This window comes from Cryptotermes secundus, unplaced genomic scaffold (assembly GCF_002891405.2).
Source record: "Cryptotermes secundus unplaced genomic scaffold, Csec_1.0 scaffold1674, whole genome shotgun sequence".
In the NCBI taxonomy this organism is placed as follows: Eukaryota; Metazoa; Arthropoda; class Insecta; order Blattodea; family Kalotermitidae; genus Cryptotermes; species Cryptotermes secundus.
Window position 1 is genome coordinate 44,386 of NW_019720598.1, and position 24,753 is coordinate 69,138.

Below are 24,753 nucleotides of genomic sequence, written 5' to 3' on the forward strand. Positions count from 1 at the left end.
TGTTTGAATAATAAGGGTATATTCAGTGAGGATTTTAAAGGAGGAATTTTCAAATTATTTTGTAGTTTTGTTACAGGACCTTAGTGATAAGCCCAAACCCATTGATGTAACAGTGTACTGAACAAATCTATTTCCATCTGCCTGTAGGTGCATGCCCATCTTGTAATACATGACCATTTAAATTGTATCATTCTGAGTATTAAAATATTTGGTGTTCAATGACCATGTGCTCATGCCATCAGTCACAGTGGCCTTGAAAGCACCTTGAAATGTAGGATTTGCCTGTGTCTCTTCACGTTTCAGAGAAAAATTATTCTTTGACCCTGAAGATGAAGGCAACATGTTCCTCCAAAACATTGGATGGCTTTCAACAGACTACATGGTGTTATATCCCAAAAGATAGGACTTCATAACCACTGCTATGAGAACCTCAAATCCTTCTTTAAATTTGGCTAAAGATATCTCCTTTTTCCATTTCACTTCACATCAGCAGCGTTTTGGGATGACCAGTGATTCAGATAAGAGTCAGAGGAAAACTGCTGCTACTCTTCTAACTCTATTCAAACTTTGAAATTGATTACATACATAGTGGAATTTAAGAGGAGTCACCATATGTAGAAGTTCCTTCAATAAAATCTCAGTTAATATTGATACTGTGGTATGTAGAGCCATTACTATGCAATGATCGTGATATGTTCGGATATACCAGGGCTGTTTCTGGGCAATGGCTCAGTAAACAAGTTCCCACAGCAACAGACACAAATGCAACAATAGAAGACCTGTTTTCTGTGTGGTCCATGCTGAGATGTTATAAGCAAGGGCAAGGTTAGAGCTTAATCAGTTCTGTATGCAAGTCTATGAAGAGAGGACTTGAGCCCAGGGGCAGAGGAATAGCCACTGTGGAGCCATTACCAGAAAATGTCTAGTAACAGACTGAGTACACTAGACTGTGAGCTCTAGTGAACTGTAAGGTGTGGAAATAGCAATAATGTTATACTTATTTGTATTTATGACCTGTAAGTGGTGAATAAATTTATTCACCAATCCAAACCACCCCATATAGTCACACATATACCGACAATACTCTTCAGGTTTTCTCCTTTCAGTTCTGATGCCACTGTATTAGTGGAAAAGGTTTGCAATGTTTTTAGGGGGACACAATGCCTCCATTTTTAGAATACTGCAACACTGTGCATTTTTACAAGCATGATAATTACTAATGACATGCTGTGTAAATGTAAGCATACAATGGCATGTTTAATTATGAAAACTTAAATACCCATCACAAGGGTTATACTTCAGTTAAAATTTTCCCTATTAGATCAGCTTATATAACATGATTAACTCACTGTAGGATGTTAATAAGAACTTACCATTTAAGAACATCCCTTATAAACAGTAATTCAAGCAAAAATTCTTATTTTTCTTCTGTAATTTTTTTACCAAGAACTGAACCAAATTTTAGTTACTATCTGTAGTGAGCATCCACTTTGAATGTCACAATCCTGACACTGGTGAAAATTGTTATGCCCCATTGTCATATTACTATCCTTTATTCGACTGCTAACATCATAGCAGTTTATTTTATGACATGGATTTGCAGTTATTTGTGCACAGTAGTTAGACTGAGCTACCTGCCTCTCTTCAGTTCAAACTTTTACATGCCGCTGCCTGGTAACATGATGTGTAGTCATTTGTAATGGTCTGTGATAAATAATTATTTTTCTCATATATAAACAGGTATAGGAATTTTCCTCTTGGGGTTAAGAGAGTGTGATAAACCACTCACAGGCATAAAATAATTCTCAGGTCATGTATGTGCTGACATCTTTCACTTTGTGACTTTCTTTGACACAACTGATTTGTTGCCAAAACTGAGCATGCAGTGGCGAATGGCTTGCTGACACAGGTGGAAATCCTTGAAAGGTGGAGCCAGTATACTGTCGAGAAGACCCAAGATTTCAGTGTATTTATCCAGAGCCTGTCTCACTTTACCTTCATCCATCAGTTGTGTTGCTTTATGGAACATTGCATCTGTGTCCTGTGGAAAAAGTCAGAGGGGAAGTATTAACTTATTATTTGAAAGATTTTTATTAAATGAAATTAAATGTTAATGGTGGTGTAGTTCATAATATTTATAATTTCACTGTGAACAGAATGGACCACATATCTGCTGAGGGCTACAGGCTCATTCCTTCTTACAGAAATGTTTAGCAATCTGTCACTGCAGTACTGCTTGATCTTCTGTCCTGCCACCTAGTCAATTTCTCATCTCACCAAGACTGTCTTAGTATGTCAGTGCATGAGAGGAAGCTGTCATTCAGATATCCTCTCAGAATTGTTTTAATGATCTGTGCACACCTTATTTCAAATGGCATGCTTTATCTGTTAGGAAGTACTTGTAAATACTACTTTGTTATTCAAGATACAACCGAAAACTGATATACAGCATTGTCACTGTCTAAAGGCATTAACAAATGTGAATACGTTCAATAACTAATTCAAGGTAAAGATTTTTGGATTGCTTTGTACATTGAAAATAAGACAGAAATATTGTCTGATAAAATTGGATGTGATTATATTATCATGTAAAATTTGGCGAGATTTGTGAGGATCTTCTTGCAGTAGCACTGATGTGTGATACCATTGTACTTTAAATTTATTATTTTGAAATGAGCTTTCATATGGGTAGAAGATTATCAGAATACTGTGAATGAAAGTAAATTTATATTAATATTAAATTACAGGAAAATGTTGACTGAAGAAATGTGAAGTACCTGGGATCTGACCTGAAATGATAAAGCTCCCAATCTGGTAGTGGATATTAGAGGGAAAAGATTGGAGTAGTTGAAGTATGTGATTAGAATAGAAAGGATGGTCAAGACATTTTTTGAACATATGACAGAAGATAGAAGGAAAGTGGGAAAGCCTGGACTGAGGTGATTGGAAGATAACAGAGAATGATTTTTGAGAGCTGAAAGTAAAGAGATGGAGGAAAAAGACAGACAGTGAAGATGAATGGGCTGTAGAGGAGATTGATGTTCTTAAAGAACTATAGAGTCAAGGAGTATGAATGCCTACTGGCTTGAGATAGGATAATTATTTTTGTGCTATGGCTGAGTGATGAAATGGGACAGACCAGGGACCTGTTGTAACAAAATCATTGCATTATTTTGTCTTACTCTGTCATTTGTGTTTAACCAATAGGAATGTAAGGATCTCTTTTATTCCAGCAGTGAGTATGTGAACATGATTAAAGTGTTTAAGATAGAAAGTCAGTCCTAAACCACAGGGCCATTTTATGTTGGAAAACATTCTGCATACCACTCTGATGATACAGTCTTCACATGTCATGTACTGATTTCTCAAAACCATGCATGTGAATCCACATTTTGTAATTGGGGCATGTACACTGAGACTGATATTGGCCGTGCCATAGCTCAAGTGGTTAGTCACTGGCTTCCCACTGTGGCGGCCTGGGTTTGATCCCGGGTCTGGTCAAGTGGGATTTGTGGTGGACAGAGTGGCGCTGGGGCAGGTTTTCTCTGAGTACTTCGGTTTTCCCTGCCAATCTTCATTCCACCAATTGCTCCACAATCACCCTCACCTATCATCTGGGGCTGGTACAATAGGCCAGAAGTGGCCGCAGTACAAGGGACTTAGTCCCACCCCACTAGCAATAAAAAAACAGACTGATATTACAAAGAATGGTATACAACGGTGAATGAAGAGTAAGCACACATTTGTAAGGAGGGCTCATCACAGCAGGTATATTATACAGTGCAGCCTGGAGCTCTGCAGATATATGCTCAAAGTGGTCAGTGAAGAAACTGCTGTGTTATACAAGTGATACGAACCAAGGAGTCACATTTCACTCAGCAGCATCCAGTCAGCGTTAATAACCTACAAATGGAAGCCCACATATTAAAAGCACTGAGTGCTTAAGGTTTGTGTGATTCGGTATTTGGGCAGGACTCCATCATTAGTCCACACCTTATATCAGAACATGAAGCTTGCTTCATGTTTACTGCCAACACTGCACCTCCACATTAAAGGGTTTCATGTTCACAGTTTAATGGACATCAATTTTATATGCCAGTGTGAATGAGGAGTGCTGATATGGCCTCTTTAGTCTCCAGCTCTTACTCTTGTGGGGTATTTGTGAGAACAAGTTTTTATGGTTTCCAAAATGTATCTCAGGGGAATGAGTGTAGCTTGCTTGTACACACTTGTAATTAGGCTGACATGCTAATTTGTTGTTATGTTTTTCAGAAATTATTCAGTGTAATGTGGGTCCATTATCATGGCTTGGTACATCCTCAGATTGTGGATGGAGAAGATGGTTTCCAGGTAAGGTGGGTAGCTGCAAATATATTAACTTATCAGTTACTGACAGATAATAATGGGTGATCATAGAGTTTGGGGGTCGAGCAGACACTCAGAATAGGTTTCAATCTGGAGGCTTTGTGAACATAGTAATGAATCTTTATTTTCTGCCTTGAATAACTAACTATGAATTGTTCAAGACCCTATACCACATAGTTTTGTAAGTACATCAATGTCACCTAATGAATGAGCAGTCAGATTTAAGTGAACGAACTATTTCTAGATTTTATGTTAGATCACTATAATTATGTTGTTTTGAAGCTCAACCTTGCCATAACAATTAATCTACTGATTCTAGTACTTCAGATTCAGTGGCAGGCTCCTAATATGTGGCTTCAGCTTATGGAAATACACTGCATAAAATGTTGTAGGTTTTACCACATGTTGGCAAATATTGCAGCTGCCAAACCTCCCTCCACACAAAATCATAACCTTGAAGACAGCAACTTCAGTGTTTGCCAAAGTATTGGAAAACCTTCAACATTTGATGTGTATTCCTGAAAGCCTAATATATCAGATCAAAAATAATGTCTGTCTTTTAATTCAAGTTAAGTAAAACACTGTAATGTGACACTGTTCATTTATTAATTCACATTGTGATCTTCCAGATTATAACACGTTACAGATTTGTAGGTACCTTCTGCTTGAAGATTTCTCCAGTGTTGGTAACCTCCTTTGAAATTACAATTTGTAGTAACCTATCCATTTTTTACTTTCTTTATGAAGGTCTTTCTGATGGTAAATATAAATAAGAATTAACTACAGCAGCATACACGGTGTGTCCAGGTTCTGTTAGGACCGTGTTCATTAAAAATACAAGATGTGAATTTTTTTCAAAATTTCACTCTTTTTATTCAAAATAGTCTCCTTCTGAATCAATACATAGCTGGAATCGATTGAAAAGTTTTAGAAAACAGTCGCTGTACTCCTTTTGTGGAATCACATTTAAAACTGTGGTACATTCCCTTTGGATGTCCTTGATGGTGTCGTGACGGTCTCCTTTCATTGCCAACTTAACTTTTGGGAACAACCAGAAATCTGCTGGAACCAAATCTGGCAAATACGGAGGACGATCAAGGACTGCGATCCCTTTTATGGCCAAAATAATCGTGCATGATCTTCGATTTGTGGGGTGGGGCATTGTTGTGGAGGAGCAACCAGGAACCTTGCTCTTGATATTCAGGTCGAATTCGAAGAATTCTCGCCCACAAATGATTGAGGACTCCGAGATAATAATCAGAATTCACTGTTTGACCTTCTGGCAGAAATTCCTTGTGAATGAATCCTTTGGAATAGAAGAAAATGGTTAGCAGTGTCTTTACTCGACTCTTTTGCATGCGCACTTTCTTTGGTTTCTGTTACTTTGGGCTCAACCACGCTGCATTCTGCCACTTTGTGAGAGGCTCATGTTGAAAATACTATGTCTCGTCAGCAGTAACAATCGATTTTGTAAATTTTGTATCACTTCGGGCTGATCATAACATGTCTTTGCAGTGTTCCAATCTGGCATGTTTTTCGTCGCCTGACAGCATGTGCAGTACAAACTGCACACAGACCTTCTGTTTGCCCAAATCCTTGGTCAAAATTTGATGCACAGTACTTTTTGGTATTCCCAAAAGCTCCTCGATGAGTCTTGCCCTAACACATCTGTCTGATGCAAGGATTTTGGTCACCTTTTCACATTTTCTTCAGTGCGACTTGTTCTTGGCTTTGATGCATTTGGAGCATCTTCAATGTCCTCCCTGCTGTCATGAAATACGACATACCATCGAAAAATGTTCAAGCAACTCAAACAATCACTACTGTACACACTTTTCATCATTTTGTACGCTTCTCAGGCTGTTTTGCCTTACTTCAAACAAAATTTGATGTTGGCTCTCTGTTCAACTGCCATTTTCCGACAAGCGTGAGAACAGTACTGTTACATTCAAGGTCAGAACACATGATGCAGCAATGCTTGCACTTTGAAATTATAGACAGCCGCAACTGAAACTTCAAGAATCTTGACGCCACAATTCGCGTACAGATGGCAATGCAGGGCAAAAAAAAAAAGAGTCCTAACGGATCCTGGACACACCGTGTATATACAAAGTTTGCAAGCTGCTTCTCTTCAGAGACTGCTTTATTTGGGTCTCTTCACTGCCAAAATTTAGTTATTCTTTCATGAACTATGACGAGATATGCAAGATCTGATACCACGGTTTTCACTGGAATGGCAAGCTACTAGGACCACCTAGTGAAGGGAGGTCATTGCCATCTGACTGCAACTTCACAGCTTCACAAATGTGGGATTCATTATTCTAATACCCATCTCCCAACATGTGGTCAGCATGAAACGTTGGAAGGAAGGAGGAATGGTAGCATTCCAGGTTACACAACAGAATCTGTGTATGATGACTGTCAGAGTTTGCTCATTACTTTGTGAGCAAATGTGTGTATTGTATTAATGGGCTGCACTGTCACCCATCACATCAACCCCTGATGACAGAGGAACAGGCAGTCTCTGAAAAGTTGAATACAAATTCTGTTTCTGCAAGCTTCATCATTTGAGAAGATTGAATTAACTAGACATAGTGTAGCTAGATTGCGAACAATGCTGGTACATTACCTGCAGGACTTTCAGTCCTCTGAGTATGTTGGTGTTCTCTTTGCAGACAGCACATCGGATCATGAAGTCTGAAGTGTCTGTTGGTACAATGATCACATTGTTGCACTTACGGATTTTACCGTCTTCTGTGCCAGTACATCGAAATCTCATAATTCCCTGGTTCATGTTGTTGAACATGGGCCAGTCTTCATTACAAGGCACACAGAGACAATCAAATTTATATTGAGATTTCAGAGTAGCTTGCCTCTCTGCTCGAGGGGTCTGAGTGAAAATTGGTCCATAGTTTTCAGCAATCATCTCTCCGCAGTGGATGTTTTTGATGGCACGAGCTATAACTGTTGTTCCCTGGAAATATCTGCAAAGATAAATATTCTACATTAATGTAATTAATATTTATTCAGAAGATTATTCATTGCATAGAGGCAGAATATATTTTAATACATAATGAAATTCTTCTTTAGTTATACTTATCTTATAATAAATATATTAAGAACAAGAATTCATGATTACGTGAATAATTCTATCATCATTAAACCTTTGAAAGAAAAAGAATATACACAGCAGTTTATACAACTTTATACACTTAGTGCAGCCAATCAGGTGGTGTGTTGATTAATCAGTCAGTTTGTATGGCATTTCATGGTATCAGGAAAGTTGTGTGTGTGTGCATGTGTGACTTATATCAGCACAGTTATTTTTTCTTGAGATTTTATGGTTATGAGATCATGTGTTCAAATGTTAAGTTTTTAAAAAGAATGTTTTAGAATTCAGTCCTGTTGATGTCTTTTGCCAATTTATATTTGTACTTTAGCGTGATTCCACAGTTTCTGTCATTAAAGGACAATGAAACTGGAATTCAGAAGTTTTATACTCTTCTGGAAAAAAGTTACTAATAGAAGGGCCCACAGAGACATTTGCAAGAGGAATACTAATGTGTTAATGCAGTAATAATGATAAGTGTAGGGTGGTTCTCATGGCAGTGGTTATGAAGAGGTCTGTCTTCTGGGATATAACACCATGTAGTCCGTTGAAAGTTAACTGATGTTTCTCAGGAACATGTCACCTCACCTTCATCTTCAGTGTCAAAAAATATACCAAGCAAGAAACCAGCGAGAAAGGTGGCGGTTTATTATTCAACCATGAAAATGGAGGCGACATGTTCTTCTGAAACATCGATCGACTTTCAACAGACTACATGGCAGTATATCCCAGAGCAATAGATCTCTTAATGATAAGTGGTTGTTAGTAGTTTTCATTGCTGTATATCTGGTTCAGTTCCAAGAATGTTTGACTTCAAGTGAACAATTTAAATTCTGCTATATTACCTCCTACACTTTTGTGTAGGATTATGTAGAGTAATACTAATAGAGATGGTTGTGCCACTGTTAATCTAGTTTTCTGATATTTAAGACATCACCTTGTTATTCCTGGGTCACATGAATGGTTGAACAGGGCTAGGGTTGGAAATAATCCCCCCCCTAGGAATACAGAGCGAGCAGAATCAATTTTATTTGGTTTTTCCAATTGCAGTTCAGAAATCTCATGAGCATTGAATTGTAATAACTGAAGATGATGCAGCAGTAATGCTCCGACAAACACCTCATCAGGCATTAGCTCCTGTTCTGAAACATGAACATTGTTTTTGTTTTAAATTCAGTGAGTTAACATTGTTCTTACATAAAACTATTTTCAAATACTTTTACAATTATTTATATATGATTTCTTATAATGAGAAGAGTTGTTCTTAGCCCAGGGGTGAATTAGCCAGGGCATGGAGCAGGCCATACCACCGCCATTTAATGCAAGCTTCAGAATGCATGGAACTCTACACCCACTTCCCCATACATCTTCATGGCATGGTGCTTAATTACTTAGGCACAGGGACAGTTTTACCATAACAGTGAAGGCTAGGAGGCTGTGATGGGTAGGCAACATTAAGATTAGTCGTAGGATGGTAGGCAGAAGGAACTGGCTCAGGATCTTGTCCAGTGTTAGGATTTAATATTAGTGGTGCTGAAATCTCAGGCTGTACTAAGCATAACAAGCATAAGGCAGCACTGTACTCTCACAAAGTGGAGAAACCTAGAAGTTCATAATCGTACAACAAAAATAAGATGAATTCTTCCTTCTTTATGGCAGATACATATGATTAGGTACATGGTGTGATATATAAGACGTAGGAAGAAATTACGATGCTTGGATTTCCTTTAACTTCTTCAATTATATTGACAGACCTGCCAAACTAGTAATATGCTTCAGAATATACTCGCCTATATTAATCTAGCTTAAAATGAAGTTGTCTTTTTCTCTAGGAAAATACTGTTACAAATGGAGATCTTCAAGTAACAGTCACAGATCAGACTCACTAGTTTTAAAGTTAATCCTTCAAAGTCCAGCAACATCCTCTTAATCATATAGTATATAATAAAGGTAAAATGTAAGGTAAAGTCCCTGTGCTTAATTAGTTATGAAGGCATATGGGGGACTGGAAGTACAGCTCCACCTTTTTGACTGGGGCACCAGATGGAGGTGAGTGGTCGTCTTCATGTCCTTGTCACTTTATCCCCTGGGGAAAGAGCCACTGATACCCACTGGATATGAGGTATATGTTCTTTATATATGTTTTGATTATAAGGAGAGTGTCATACCTGATTCTGATGGGTGCATGTTGAAAAAACCTGCCACTTTAAGACACCTGAATAATAAAATGGCTGTATCTGTTCTCAGTAAGAAGTCGAGTGCTGTTCGCATTCCTGAATGACCCACAAGATTATATACTGTTCGATAGTCTGTGGGATGATATTTCTGAGAGCTATTTACAACATCACAGCCCTAGAGAGAAGACATTCTGATATAAACAAATACTCCAAATGCTAGCCACTTATTTATTATGACTTTGACAATATGTCTGTAATTCACAGTATACTTTCAAATATCTGTAATTTAAGATGTAACCTATTAATACAGATACAGTATGGTCAGTGATATTTTTCTGTTGGGTATCCAACCTGGAACTTTTTGGACTGGAATTTGAAAAGAATTGTTGAAAGTGTTCTTCTGAAGTTCATATTTTATACACAGATGTCAATGAAACAAACACAAACGCTCTCTCATCATGATGAGCCAACAATGTGGGGTTTACATATGATGGTCATTTCTGCATGAACTGACACAGTACTTTACAAAAAAGTCATGACTCAGTATGACATAATAAATCATTTTGTCTTCTGAAATTTATAAATTGTAATCCAGGATTTAATTTTCCAGTTAATATTCACTATTGTACCATATTTTATTAAGAGATGGCACTTTTGCAGTAATTTACACATATGAAGAGGCAATTTGGAAAGACGCAAGAGCCCAAGAAAGTAAATTTTACAGAAGACATGAAAAACTGTGCAAGATGTAAACAAAAGTAAACAGATTTGAGGCTTTCACAGCGGTGACTATGAAGAAAGCAGTCTTCNTTTAAACAGACCTTCCTAGTAACTTCAGGGTTAAAGAGCCTCTCCTTGATTGCCATTTGTAATTCTGATAATTGTATAGCTTACAAATCATGTTAAAATTTTGGTTTCATGCCTATTTCCAAGAAAGGACAATTTAAAAGTAATCTCACTGAGATAAGTTTATTTCAAAACAGTGTTCTGTATTTTACAACCTCTGTGTTTGGACTAAACTTTCTGTAATTTTACAAATACAGTACATAGGTAAGGCCACTTAGATTAAAACAGTCTGGATGCATGCCATTTTCAAATGGATGACCATAAACAGACCAGTACATTAGAATAATCCAGACTTCTCATATAATGGAGGTGTATGCATGTATGTACATAGTATTTATTTCACCAAAATGTGAACTCATGCCCTTTTCCAAATTACCTCTTCACTTTTATTTGTAGTTTAATGGAATATGTTAATTCAGTTCATTCTGAAATTGGAATGTATATCACAGCATTGAGTAATATAAAATCCTTTCAAACAGTATTCTTCTCTTAGGCAAGAGATCAAGAATCACACCAGTTCAAAACAACAAGCATAATTATAGTTTTATACTGGTGATGAAACAAAGAATAACAGAAATGACAATGGCATTAGTATAGTAGTGGTAACAAATTAAAGGATACAGTTAAACTGTGAGTTCTACTTCTGTGTGTGTGTGTGTGTGTTTCCTGCATGCATGCAAATGTATAAAAATATAAACTGTCTATAGAGGAATGTTGCTAATTTCCTTGTATGACTTTTCCCTATGGTTAGTTGAGACTTATATTTTTACCAGAGACAGCAGTGAAGAAACCTGACTATCCATTCAGCTTTGATTCACATAGGAATGCCATGAGAACTGACCATCGTTTCTATGTGATACAAAATCTGGAACTGTTCTCATCAAATACAAAATGGTAACAGTAATCAGAATGTATGTTTTTTAGCCATGTTTGTTATTTGTTAGATGGACAGGGAATGTTGCACTCATGAGAGAGACTGGAAATGGAAATAAATTTTGGTTGGAAAACCTGAAGAGAAGAGACAATATGGTGAACCTAAACCTAGATGCTAGGATAATATTAAGATTGAACTTAACAAAAATGGGGTGTATGGTTGTAGACTAGATTTCCGAGGTGGGAAGTTCCCGAACTGTTATTGTTGTAACTATCTCTGTGAAAGAAGATGAGAGAGGAAGACAAGGTCACACTTCTGCAAGCCTATTGCATCAGTCTGCCACATGACACAAAGCTGTGAACATGTACTGTTTCTACACGAGTGCTTTTTCGACTTCATGTTTCGTTTTGCCTGCACTGGATGGCAAGATCAAGCAACGTATCTGCATCAAGTTTTGCGTGAAGCTCTGTAAATCTGCTACTGAAAACTTTGAAATGCTTTGTGAGGTTTTTGGAGAACATCCTTTAAGCCAGCCAGTGGTTTTTGAATGGCACTCACGTTTGAAGGCCGGTTGAGTGTCAATTGAAGATGCCAAACATTCAGGGTGACCAAGCACCAGCAAAATGACAGAAAATGTTTAAAAAATTCGAGAACTCATTCATGAAGGCCATCACTGAACAATCCCTGAGCTCGCAGATACCACTGGGATCAGTTATGGAGTTTGTCAGGAGATCTTAACAGAAAATTTGAACATATGCCACATTGCTCCTTCATCACAATGCGTCCACCCAGACGTCCCTGAAAACCATAGAGTTTGTGATCAATAATAATATGGTTATCGTTCCCCATCATCCCTACTCACTGGTCTTAGTCCCTGTGATTTCGCTTTGTTTCCCAAATTGAAAGTGAAACTGAAGGAACGATGTTTTGAAACTGCCTGACATCCAAAGGGAATCACAAGCAGCACTTGTCAGCATTAAGGAAAATGACTTCCACGGCGCTTTTGAAGATGGAAAAAACGTTAGGGTTGCTGTATACGTTCCCAAGGAGATGGCAGCCAAAATTGAGTAAGTTAAGCCGGTATTTCTTTTTGAACCTAGTCCAGAACTTTCTAATACACCTCATATCTAGCTTAGAATGAGATCCAGTTGTGGGTTTTTGTGAACATGATGAATCTTCAGATTCCATGAATGGCCAGCACACAATGACTATCAGTCTCAAAGGAGAACTCCACACTGTTAGTTTAGTTAGTAGATCACCTATTTGTTTATGGCCTTCATATATCACTCTGACAACTGGACATATAACTTTTAATGTAAAATCAGAGTTACTGCAACAAATCTTGGACACCGGCAAATTTATGTCAAAATCTACCATGACCGACTTGGGATTTGCTTAATTTTAATCATAACTCGACATTTGATACCTTTAGGTTTTCAAGATTATATATAGCATTATTTTCATACCTTTTTCAGAATGTCTCTCATATCAAGGAAATATTTGAGTCCCCGCTGTGACAATATTCGTAGAGCCATGAGGCAAATAATGGAAGCTCCTGAGGACCACAGGGTTTCAAGTATAGGACACTCAACTGCATGATGAGTTGCAAGGGCTTCTGACTGGCATGCAACACTGCAGAATGCCACTCTGGTGCATTGATTACATGGGTAAGCAGCTTCCAACCTAATATCACACAGAAATCAGAACCTGTGACAATATGAGTAAGCTTATTCTATTATTCCAGAATACATTTCAGAAAATTATCCATTTTAAATATAATTTTTTTTTGCCCATGATAACAATAAAATTTAAAAAAAGGATATACATTTGTGACTCCATGACTGGCATATGTATACAGACATACAAATAACATTCTAAAACCAAATTCTCATATTCATCAAAATCTCAAGATTAATCTTTTTCAAAATCACAGTACTTTCTCAGGCTAAGTAAAAATAAGACAGAAGTTATCTATGGGAAAATCAAAGTATCAGTACTGTCACTTCATTTTTAAAACTAGAAAAATCACAGCATTTTGTATCCATCTATCTGATCTTTGGCATGATTACAGCCATAACTCCTGAATGCAAGACAACAACTGATCTGTAAAACACAGCAGTGATTGCCATATTGAATTTCCAAAGAGATTTCCAGGAATTCCACAGATACATTCTTGTAATATTAAAATTCTGGAAGCTCATACATTCCCTTACTACCTCATAAAATTCAAAGTTGTCCCTGTGCTTTATTAAGCAATGTCACGAAAATATTTGGGGAGTGGCAACAAAGTTCTACACATTCTTAACTTTGGCACTAAATGGAGATGAGTCAGCTTCATGCTGCAGCTGCTTTTTCTCCAGGGAAGGAATCCCTTGGTCCCACTGGAGAGGAAGCTGAGTCAGCCCCAGAGCCACTCCGGACACTGGAAAACATTTATTCCTGCTTGGAATCAAACCCTGATCCCCTGGTCATCCAACCCATAGCCTGACTGCCATATATTTGTAGCCATTAACCCCTTGAAGTGCATTATTTTTGCAAGAACCCTTATCATACAGTTTTCAGGTATATGATGCCACATAGCTCAGGCTTATTCCATTTTCAGGGTATTAGAGAATTCATTTTAATATTTTAATTTTTATAAAGTTGTTAGATGCATCATACTTGAAACATAGATTAAAATTGTATTTTACTAGATTACACCATGCTTACAATTTTAGTAATTTTTGTGGAATTTTCACCTGATGACAGTCATGTGACTGAAGCATGTTGTTAGACTGTAGCTTATGGAAATAATGTTCATGTGATGGTATACAGTGACCATTTGTGATTCTTATACAGACAGGATGCCAGCATTATGAAATCAGGAAAGCCATGATTAAGGCATGCACTTTTATTATGTACAATACCTTCTGAAGCAATGAAAGCAATGTGTGCCAGCATGTTCTGCTAATAAGACTGCAACAAATGCTGATTCAACCACCAGCGTATCTCCTACTTTCACTTCTTTCCCTGCCACTGCAAATCGCCCCATATCCTTGTTCTCTTCTATTTTTACTGCAGAACTTGCTGACACATAACGTGAATGCTGCTGCCAAGTCACACTGGGTAAAGTTGCATCTTCTGGAAGTGTTCTAGGCTCTGATTGAAATATAAAGGAATTACATGATCTGCTTTATGTCCTCATTATGGCAGAATAAATGAAGCTGACTTATGATGGATAATTATTAATCTTTTGTAGTTCATCGTGGAATGGTTTGGTGAATTTACATTTCCAAAACATATATACATATATGTTGCACTTCTTGAGATTTCTTTTTTGTTATGAAAATGTGACTAACTTTCAGGTAGATGTTTAGGATTGGAGAGTACACTATTAGAAGCCATGTCTATGATATGGATGTTTCAGAATAGGGTCACTGACTCTCAAAGCTGTCATACAAATTATATTAGCAAATCAGCCAATAAACCAGCTGACCATGCCTGATTAGCAATAACTTGATTACATTTTTTTATATTAATTTTTGATACAGAATCAGGAATTTACTTCACATAGCATTACTTGCTATAAATAGAGAGTGGCACATGAAATGATCCAGTATTTGGTTTAGTATCAAATATTCAACTCTGTAATGAACAATGTTTTGTAACATGTTAATCATGGAGATTAGTTCTAACTCTTCCTGAGTGCACTAGTGTGGCACTGTTCCTGCTTATGTGCTAGTTTACACAAGATGGCTGACAAAGGAAAACTGTCTGTAGAACAGCGCATTAAAACAATGCTGTTCTTTACTGAAACAAGAAGTGTTGTGGTCACACAGAGGCTGTTTCATGCCTGTTTCAAATGTGATGGGCACATTCATTCAAAACAATTCATAAATTTTATAATCAGTTTAATAATGATGGTTCAATGTTGGAGAGGAAACGTCGCCAGCTTTCATCTGTGCATTCTCTGGAGAATGACGCTGTCAGAGTGGCGCTGCAAAGAAGCCCCAGTAAATCAACAAGGAAGGCTGCAGCACAACTAGGGATATCCAGACAAAGGGTGCAATGAATATTGAAAAGTGATTTACAAAATGACAGCGTTGCCTAAACTTGCACTTCAAAACAAACATCAAAGAATGACATTTGCTGAATTGGCTCAGAATAATGAGGTATTGTTAAACAATATCTGGTTTTCTGATGAGGCACACTTGCACTTGGATCATGTGGTTAGTAAACAAAAAATTCAATTCTTGGCATCAGAGAATCCATGTGTGATTCATGAGGAGGTGCATCAGGCACCGAAAATTACAGTGTGGGTCACCATCTCAAGTTACATACTGCTAGGGCCAATTTTATTTGAAGACACAGTGAAGAGTGACCATGTTGCACAATACTTTTTTGCCTCACCTTCTTGCTACAGGTTTACAGTTACAAACTCAGTGGCTCATGCAGGATGCAGCCAGGCCGCACACAGCCAATGTTGTTTTGGACTTTCTGCATGATACTTTTGACTTGCGTGTCATCTCAAACCAATTTCCTTGATTGTTTCGCATGTGGGCAGAAGTGATCATGATTTAAACCCATGTGACTACGTTTTGGGGGATTCCTTAAGTAAAAGGTTAAGTCACAAACAATAAAGGAATTGAGAGCACTAATCATTCAGGCCTGCAACGAGATAACTGAGGATATGTGCCGTTGAATAGTCAACAACATCGCAGTTCATGTTGAAGAAGTTGCCAGATATAATGATGTCATATTGAACACTTGATTCACAGAAGATAAATATCCATGCAAATTTCTTTCTTTTTGTATGTTCATTTCTAGTATTGTACTTGAAATAAAGATTTTATTAATAGATCAGGTACTGGATCACTTCATGTGCCACCCTGTATGAAATTGCAGGAGTATACAGACTTACATGTTGGGATTGCAAAAAGTTTACACAGGACAGACCAAACATTAACTGAACATTAGATATAAAAGCCATAAAAGAAACAAAGTATAATAGGGAACATTCAGGCTACATTACACACATCTTAAATTATATTCATAGATATGGGAAAATAGAAGATATCACAGAGAAAATACATTATGCACAAAAATACTGGTTAATGGACAAAAATGAAAGTTTCTATATTTACATGTATAAGGAACAGGATAAAGTAATACATGAACAATTATTTGGAACAAAAAATAATTATCTGTTCGACATAGTCTTAACTATAACATCCCCGAAACATACATATGATCATGCATATGCACAAAAACAACCAAATATAAACCCACACACACCCTGCACCCTGTATCTAAACACTTCTACATTCGTTTTCCTGCAACAAATATCTTCACAATTGAACCACAGCATCATAGTAAGCTCACACATAAACTATACACAAGCACTTATTTTGAATGCATAAAATTCTAATAAAATAAAACAAACTCCGTGGCCTGTAATCCGCAAGTGAACTGTACTGACTGAGCAACCGCCGCTTGTCTGCAAAGTTAGTGACAACTTTAGCAGATAGAGGGTATCGTGGTCAGCACAACGAATCCCCATGGCCGTTAATCTCGGTTTTCTAGACCAGAGCCGCTATTTCATTGAAATAGCTCCTCAGTTATGCTCACGAGGCTGAGTGAACCCCGTTCCAGACCTACTACTTCTCAGAAAATCTGGTAGCGCTGGGAATCAGACCCAGACCTCTGGATCTGTAGTCAGGAACTCTGACCACAGAGGCGGTCATCATTACATTATATTTACAGACACCAACAAGTGAACAAGACAACTAAAACTAGCATCTCATCAGTGTGTGCTACATCACAGTAAATATTAAATTAAATTCACATGTAAGCTATGCATATACACCCATTTGAGATGCATGAAATCCTAATGTCACTACATTATAAACGAATGAGACGACAACCCAACCGGTACACAGCATAGTATACAGCTCAATTATAACAATGATAAATGGTGCACGGCTTTAACATGGCATTAGCTTTATTATTTTCATAATAATTATATTTGCTTATTTTAGTTTGTATATATTTATTTATTTGTTTTTATTAATTTTGAATCATTACAACTTGGATTCCGTCCATATAATACCCTTGAAAAGTTTCCTTTTAATATCTGTAAAAAAAAATACCCTGAAGATGGTCTAATTAGGACTGAAACATGTTGGGGAATTAGAAGTATATGATCGACAAAAGTTCAACAGAAATTATATACTTTCATGGTATAATGTGTTGAGTTTATGTAAAAGTATAACAGGAAGAGTCCTTAAGTTGTTTCCATTGGATTACTTTGTCTGAAGATTTTACTAACTGTGAAATTACTGGTGTGTTGACATCCATTTTTTGCCATCTTGAAATTGATTTTCCTATACTGTATAGTAAGATGTGAATTACATGCTATGCATAAATTGTTTAATCATACCTAATCAGGCTTTTTAGTAAAAAAAAAAAATCTAAAAATAAGTTCATAAGTACCATTAGCAAGGACCTTGTTCTTGGCCAACATTGTAAGCATAATTTGCACGTCCATTTCCCATTTTCGCTTTCTTTCCACAGGTAGTTTGGCTAAGTCCAGGGCCGTGAGAGTGCACCTGAAAGCTTCGAGTGCATCCTTCAGTTGTTTTATTGCAAGAAGACAGCGAGCTTTCCTGATATAAAACACAGTTCAGTGAATTACTTACCGTCAAGTAACACTGTGTATTATCATGATACGTATTATATTTTTTGTTTGAATATATTCATGTAGGAAGTTTGAGTGAAGATAAGAAAAAAATATTACAATATTATTTGAAAAATTAATTACCTATTTCTTTTCAGCTTATGCCAGAGAACACTAACAAGGTATGGTAGCTGAAGCCAGGAAATGCACATCATAGCATCACAGTAATTATTTACATTGCTTTCTTATTATTCAGGGTACAATAAACACAGAATAAGCCAGGATAGCTTATTTGGTATAATGACAGGCTATGGGCTGGATGGCTTGGGTTTGATTCTTGGCAAGGGCAAGAGATTTTTCTCTACTCCACAGCATCCAAACTGGTTCTGGGGACCACCCAGCCTCCTATCCAATGAGTACTGGGGACAGAGCGGATCAGTATCTTATCCATTATTCTTGGGAGTGGCAGTAAATCCTTTAGGAAGGGCCACACATAGCTCAAGTGGTCAGTCGCTGGCTTCCCACCGCAGCAGCCCGGGTTCAATCCCGGGTCTGGTCAAGTGGGATTTGTGGTGGACAAAGTGGCGCTGGGGCAGGTTTTCTCCGAGTACTTCGGTTTCCCCTGCCAATCTTCATTCCACCAATTGCTCCACAATCACCCTCACCTATCATCTGGGGCTGGTACAATAGGCCAGAAGTGGCTGCAGTACAAGGGACTTAGTTCCACCGCACTAGCAATAAAAAAAAAACTTTGGGATTTATACTCTTACAACAGTGGAAACTCTGTACTTTAAAGAATTCAAGACATGTGATCCTTACAGTGATCAAGTGACAGACATCTATAAGCACACAATAAGTACTTGACTATTTAAGAAATTCTGTATTATTACAGAACCTGGAGATTCAATCTCATCACTGCAAGAGCCATCTCTGTCCTGATCCACTAACATTCCAGCAGTGTGTGTCCCTTCCATACATTTTACTATTATTCTTCCATTAATAACGTGACACATGCCCATTGGTAGGCAACAACTCGGTCAACACATTCCCGTGGCAAGAATTGGATAACTTCCATTGCTATGCAGTGGCGCTGTAAATACAACACTAGAGCCAGTATAGCAAGAGGTGTTTCCTGTGTGGTTCGCATATATCCATTGTTGGGCCATGGATGTGTTTTCTATGGATCCACCTTGAGTCCTGCGGGATTAGGACCTGAGAATGACTGCTGGCGAGGACCAGCAGGAATTGTAAATGACAGACTCATCCTCTCATCAGAGAGGATGTTGCATAAGGACTATAACCACAAGTGTTCAGTTGGAAAATAAAATTACCGATCGTGAGCCTCAAGGGGCTTGTTGCCATGACGAACTGACTGGCGTAAACCGCCAGTCTTAAAGTAACTCTGACTCTGACTCAAATCTGAGAAAATGAGAATGGGGCGAGTCCTCGGCAGTGAAGGAAGAAGGGTTCAGCTGAAGATTGATTGTGATTAAGAGAGATTGTAAAAGAAGGTGTTAATAAATCCAGTCCAAAACTGTTATTATTAGTCACAGACCCATAAACTCATGACAGTATCTTCATATCCCATGTAATCTGTTTGACTAAGATTTCCCAATATAACTATTATATGCATTTCCTGTGCTATAGTTCCTGTCCTCCTCATCATTCCTGATTTATATACAGAAAACAAAATATTGAGGCCCCTTATTTCAGAATTCTTTTCCCCATTTATCAATTCCATTTCAAATATTTCTGTCACCAATTTATATTTAAAAACATTTTTTTCCTCCTCCCAAGTGAAATTTCATTTTCATATACGAGTAGTCTCCTGTATCAAAATAAAATAACTGAAACATACTGCATCTTGCATCTGTAAGTATGGATGGATCAGTACTCATTGTGTTGTGTCTTTGTATTATATGTAACACAATGTTGCTTGCACTAGTCACATTACACTTTATGTTTGGTTCTAATAGTACATGTTTGCTCTGAACAACATCTTCAAATCTATGAAGCTTCCTGTTTCCCATATTTTTCCAATTCAGAACATATAATTTTAGTCCCTATATTTGTATAGTGAGGATATTTGCTTTTATCGGTTCTTGTATATATACACACTACCAAAGTCTGTAAGTTCCTGGAGCGGCTGCAAAGCGTCATATGGGAATTTACTGCCAATATGTTTACGCAGTGCTTCCGACAGCTATATCAACGTTGGCAGACTTGCATTGCGGCCAACGGCAACTACTTGGAGGTCCAATGTGGATCTGTATAAGTGTATGTGAATACCTTTTAATATGATGCGATAAAACCACATTCCACGAACTTAAAGACTCTACCACATGTATATATATATAGTATACATACACACTTGGTCGTCGATTTACAACCGACTTCCATTCTGACTGACAGATCATAAGTCGATCTGGTCGTATGTCAGCCATATATTTATTACCAGTATTTTTTAACTTTTTTAATCTTTTTATCATCTTTATAATTTATTTTTAGAAACTTTTACATTTTAATCATCTTTTATTTTTAATTTTTTTGTGGTCGTAAATCGACGAAGCGTGTGTCTATATATATATATATGTGTGCACTTTTTTAACAGGATAATCAATATATATTGATTATCCTGTTAAAAAAGTGCAGAAAAAATTTAAAAGACTATAAATAGTATTCATGCGAGATCTAAGGTCAGTGACTATGGTATATTAATATAATAATTGCGTTTTTCAACATTATCTATCATCCTATTATTTTTCTTTTTCTTGTTTAAATCACAACGTTTCAGAGATTGGATTCTGTCTCTGTCCTCACATAAAAGTCTGCTCAGTTGGACCCAATTGATAGAGCTAGTTATTCTCTTTTGTGTTCTATCTGAGGACTCAGAGAGATCATCTTCAAGTTGACTCTATGGTATATGTCTCCCAGCATAAAGCAGGGATTAAAGATCAGTAAGCAAGAATATCTAGTGACTAATTCTATCGATTGAGCCCAACTGAGTAGGCTTTTGCCTGAAGACCGAGACAATATCCAGTCTCTGAAACATTGTGTTTTAAACAAAAAACAGGACGATGGATAATGTCCAAAAAATCAACAAAATTATTCATATAAATGTCACTTTATTTGGTGATTATGCTACAGCTGTCTGTACAGAAGGAAATCTCAAGAGGGCCTTTATAAATTATATAATATAAATAATGAATAGAATATGAAATTTTCAACCCCAGAAGCAACAACAACTGCATTTTGAAGGAAAGGACCTATAAGAACAAACATGACTATTAGAGAGATAATGCTGTTAATGTAAAAATAACAGATTTAAATCTGTGGAACACCCTCACTATAAGTTCTTCTCTTAGAATAAGAGACCAAATTCCACGCCAATGCAAAACACGTAAAATGTGTACCTAGCTGCTCAGCAATATCCAGATTCACACTTTTTGTCCTAAAATGTATTTGTGTTTATATATGGGCAGTACTTTGTTCATACTTACCTGTCAAGAACTTTGTAGCTAAGTTCTGGTGGATAATCAAGTGAGAAGACCAGGTCAATATCTTGCAATGCCAATTGATACTTCTGTAAGTGGTAGAATGTAGCAGAACGGTTGGCCACTGTAATAGCAAGTTCCCGGGTTGAATCTGAAAGTTATTGAAACTGTGCAAGATATTTGTCATGTAATGGGATTATTCTGAGCTAGCTGCAGTCTCTGATTTTAGTCTCTGATGGGACTGGAGAAGACATATAGTGGGATCATTTCTGTAAGTTTCTACTAACTTCTGAGCCAATAAACTAATGATGATGAAAGAATACACCAGTCTTACCACTGAAGGGTCTTCCTTACACCTTGTTAATTTTCATCTCTTACAGGTACTGTGCTGAAATTTTGAAATTAAAGAATATTAACCCAGCAACACTATGAGCACTGAAGGGAGAAGCAGAATTAGCATTAATAAATAAAGTCACATTTCAAAATAAGGTAGATGAAGTACATCACTTTTGTAGGGTAAATTTTCCCATAAATCAAGTAACAGTATGGCTGAACCACATTTTCCTGATTTAATGATCTGTTATAGTCAGGCATGTAACATGTAGCTTTCAATGAGATCTATTAAAACTTCCATATTCTGAACATGAATTTAATATGAAGATGACTCAAATTATGTGTGAAACTGCTATGTATGTCTCCAGACAATGAACTATCTGTGTTATGTGGGCAATTTATTAATCATTTTGGGTGTATTTATTCAAAGTCACAAGGTCAGATAAACAATATTAAACCATTAAATGCATTACATATCTTACACCCTGTAAAGTAAGAGCTCTGATATATTTCGGTTTTCAATTGCCAGTTTGTTTGAGTAACACTCTTCTCCAGTCATCTCCTTAAGTGGCTCCGCTATTGTTTCATATATAACTGTAGGTTCTCATTGTTTCTATTAACAGGTGTCCTATGTTTATTACCACTAACATTTGTGTGAACAGAAGGGATAGATGACCTGAGGGAAATATAGGGAAGTATACTGGAAAGGGAATTATAACAATATTATATTTAAGCATCCTGTTGCACTCCATACGATAAATGATATAAACTCCGTCTAGATATAAACTAGCCGCTGCAGCACTTCAAACACAGGGCGAATAACCCTAACAATTTTAAAATTTTAAAATTTGGACAAGAATTTAAAGGTTTAAAATTAGAACTAAAGATTTTATTATGGTGCTATTACAATAAACTCAAAATTAACGTGTGTGAAGTAATCTACGGGTGGACAGCTATCAACGAAGTAGAAGTTGATAATGACAGGGAGAGTGTTTTAGATGTTAAACTTTGAACTGGGTGCAGTGTGACAGCGACGTGAGTGTTTACACCTGATGATGGCCGTCTGAGGCCGAAACATGTAGTGTAGGGAGCAAGATCAAAGACACAAATATATTGTTTGCACTTGAGACGGAGTTTATATCATTTATCGAATTATGACAGTTCAAGGGAAATATGGAAGGAGTTAGTACATGGACGTCATTCTTTTTAATTGTGCACAGAAAAAAATATTTTATACAGAATTTGAAGACGCCATATATTTAGAATCAATCTCACTATAACATGTCATGTGCCTAGCAAAAAGAGTCTCTTAGTTATTGTCATCAGATGGAAAGGTGAAGTTACAAGCAGGGTGATGACTTGAACCATTTAGGAACAGGTTAGTAACTGAAATGTTGTATATTTAAGAAAATCATCAGTCCTCTTTTTCCTTATTTTATTTAACTCTAATATAGAGCTGCGTTTCTTTAATCATTGGCATCAGTTTCGAGTTTACATGTATTTATAGGACATTATATCAGTAATATAAATTGAGAAAATCTACTACTCTGCAGACATACATTACAGGTGACATCCTAATTTGGAAATCACCACAGTATTATCTGTATATTACATATGAGAAAATAAATGTATCAAACAATTAAAATCACTGTACAATGATGCTACCACACAAAATAATTTAAATTCCATTTATAGACTATGTTTTAGTATGTTAAACATGGCTGGAAATACAGTACACCCATGTCAACTGCAAACAATTTTGATTATACATGCAAAAACAATGGCAAACAATTATCTAGAAGATTTGAATATACATACAATGTTTGACCCTGGCCATGACTCTGAAACACTACAATTTGGTTAGCCTAATGCCACTGTAATATTTTACCTCCTAACATGACATCTACCCTGCAACCTATGGACCAAGTAGGTATCAAAACATGCATGTTTTATTATACATGAAGTCTCTATAGGTGCAGAATCCAAGCTACACACTTTTGTACTTTGGTAGCTCAAAGCAGGTCACGTGCATATCTAGGCAATAATGGAGTTCATGCAACCATACACATATCCTCATTTAACCTACAAAATAGTTTCTCCAATGCAGACTTACCCGACATATTCTTTTCAAGGAATCAAATTCCTGAGCTGGATGAGGGTTTTCTGTATTTAATGTAATTACATTATACTTTGTTAGATACGGCAGGGGGTTAATAATGCAAATTCTTATTACAAAATTTCTAATTACAGTGGATGTTTTATAAGATAAAGCTGAAATTTCATTTGAGCCTAATATTTACAATATTTTTCCTGATAGAGGAATTATTTGTGTTTTTGGACTTGCATATCTCTATTGTCTTTCTAGATCTTAAATACTACTTTCAACAACATGAAAGTTATTACAGTATAGAGGGAGCAAGAAATATATTTCAGGATGAAATCTAAAAGATGAACTTCCTTGCATTAGGAAAATTCCTACCTTTAGCCCATGGTATTTTCATAATGCTCTTTGTGTAACTTTGCATTGCACTCTGGTAGTTTCCATTTTGGAATGCTTTGTTTCCTTCTTCCTTTAATTGTCCTGCTTCTGTTTCATTTTTTCCAGAACTGGAAGCCTTTACCTCATATTCATGAACAACAGGCAATTTATAGACAAATGAAAATCGCTTTTCATCACTTTGAAGAGTTGACAGTTCTTGTAATTTTTCATCACTAATTGAATTACGAAGATTTGAATGGTGACACTTTAAGAAACCACAGTCTGTGTCTAACTTCTTTTCTGCTAAAGAATCCAGTTTCATTTTAGATGTTTTCAGCTTGTCTTCTTAGCTTTATATACTAACTGGGCAGTGCTGCAGACATGAGCAGGAGGCATGGGTTGCTAAATTTGGCACAGTCTA

At 36.8% G+C, this 24,753-nt stretch overlaps 1 protein-coding gene across 2 annotated transcripts; it reads right to left on the bottom strand.

Annotated features, from left to right (window-relative positions):
* Positions 1-978: 978 nt before the first annotated feature.
* LOC111870398 (SET and MYND domain-containing protein 4) lies at positions 979-24,719 on the bottom strand. 2 transcript variants are annotated; one of them, XM_023862651.2, is made up of 9 exons: positions 24,333-24,718; positions 21,527-21,671; positions 17,843-18,015; positions 14,278-14,509; positions 12,838-13,054; positions 9,643-9,826; positions 8,412-8,616; positions 6,995-7,349; positions 979-2,041 (listed from the first exon to the last, which is right to left on the bottom strand). In XM_023862651.2, the coding sequence occupies exons 1-9, from the start codon at positions 24,652-24,654 to the stop codon at positions 1,832-1,834; spliced, it is 2,043 nt and encodes a 680-aa protein (XP_023718419.1). In that variant the 5' UTR covers positions 24,655-24,718; the 3' UTR covers positions 979-1,831. The 2 variants fall into 2 exon arrangements, with proteins under 2 accessions (XP_023718419.1, XP_023718427.1); XM_023862659.2 differs by lacking the exons at positions 14,278-14,509; positions 17,843-18,015 and having other exon boundaries at positions 24,333-24,719.
* Positions 24,720-24,753: the final 34 nt, after the last annotated feature.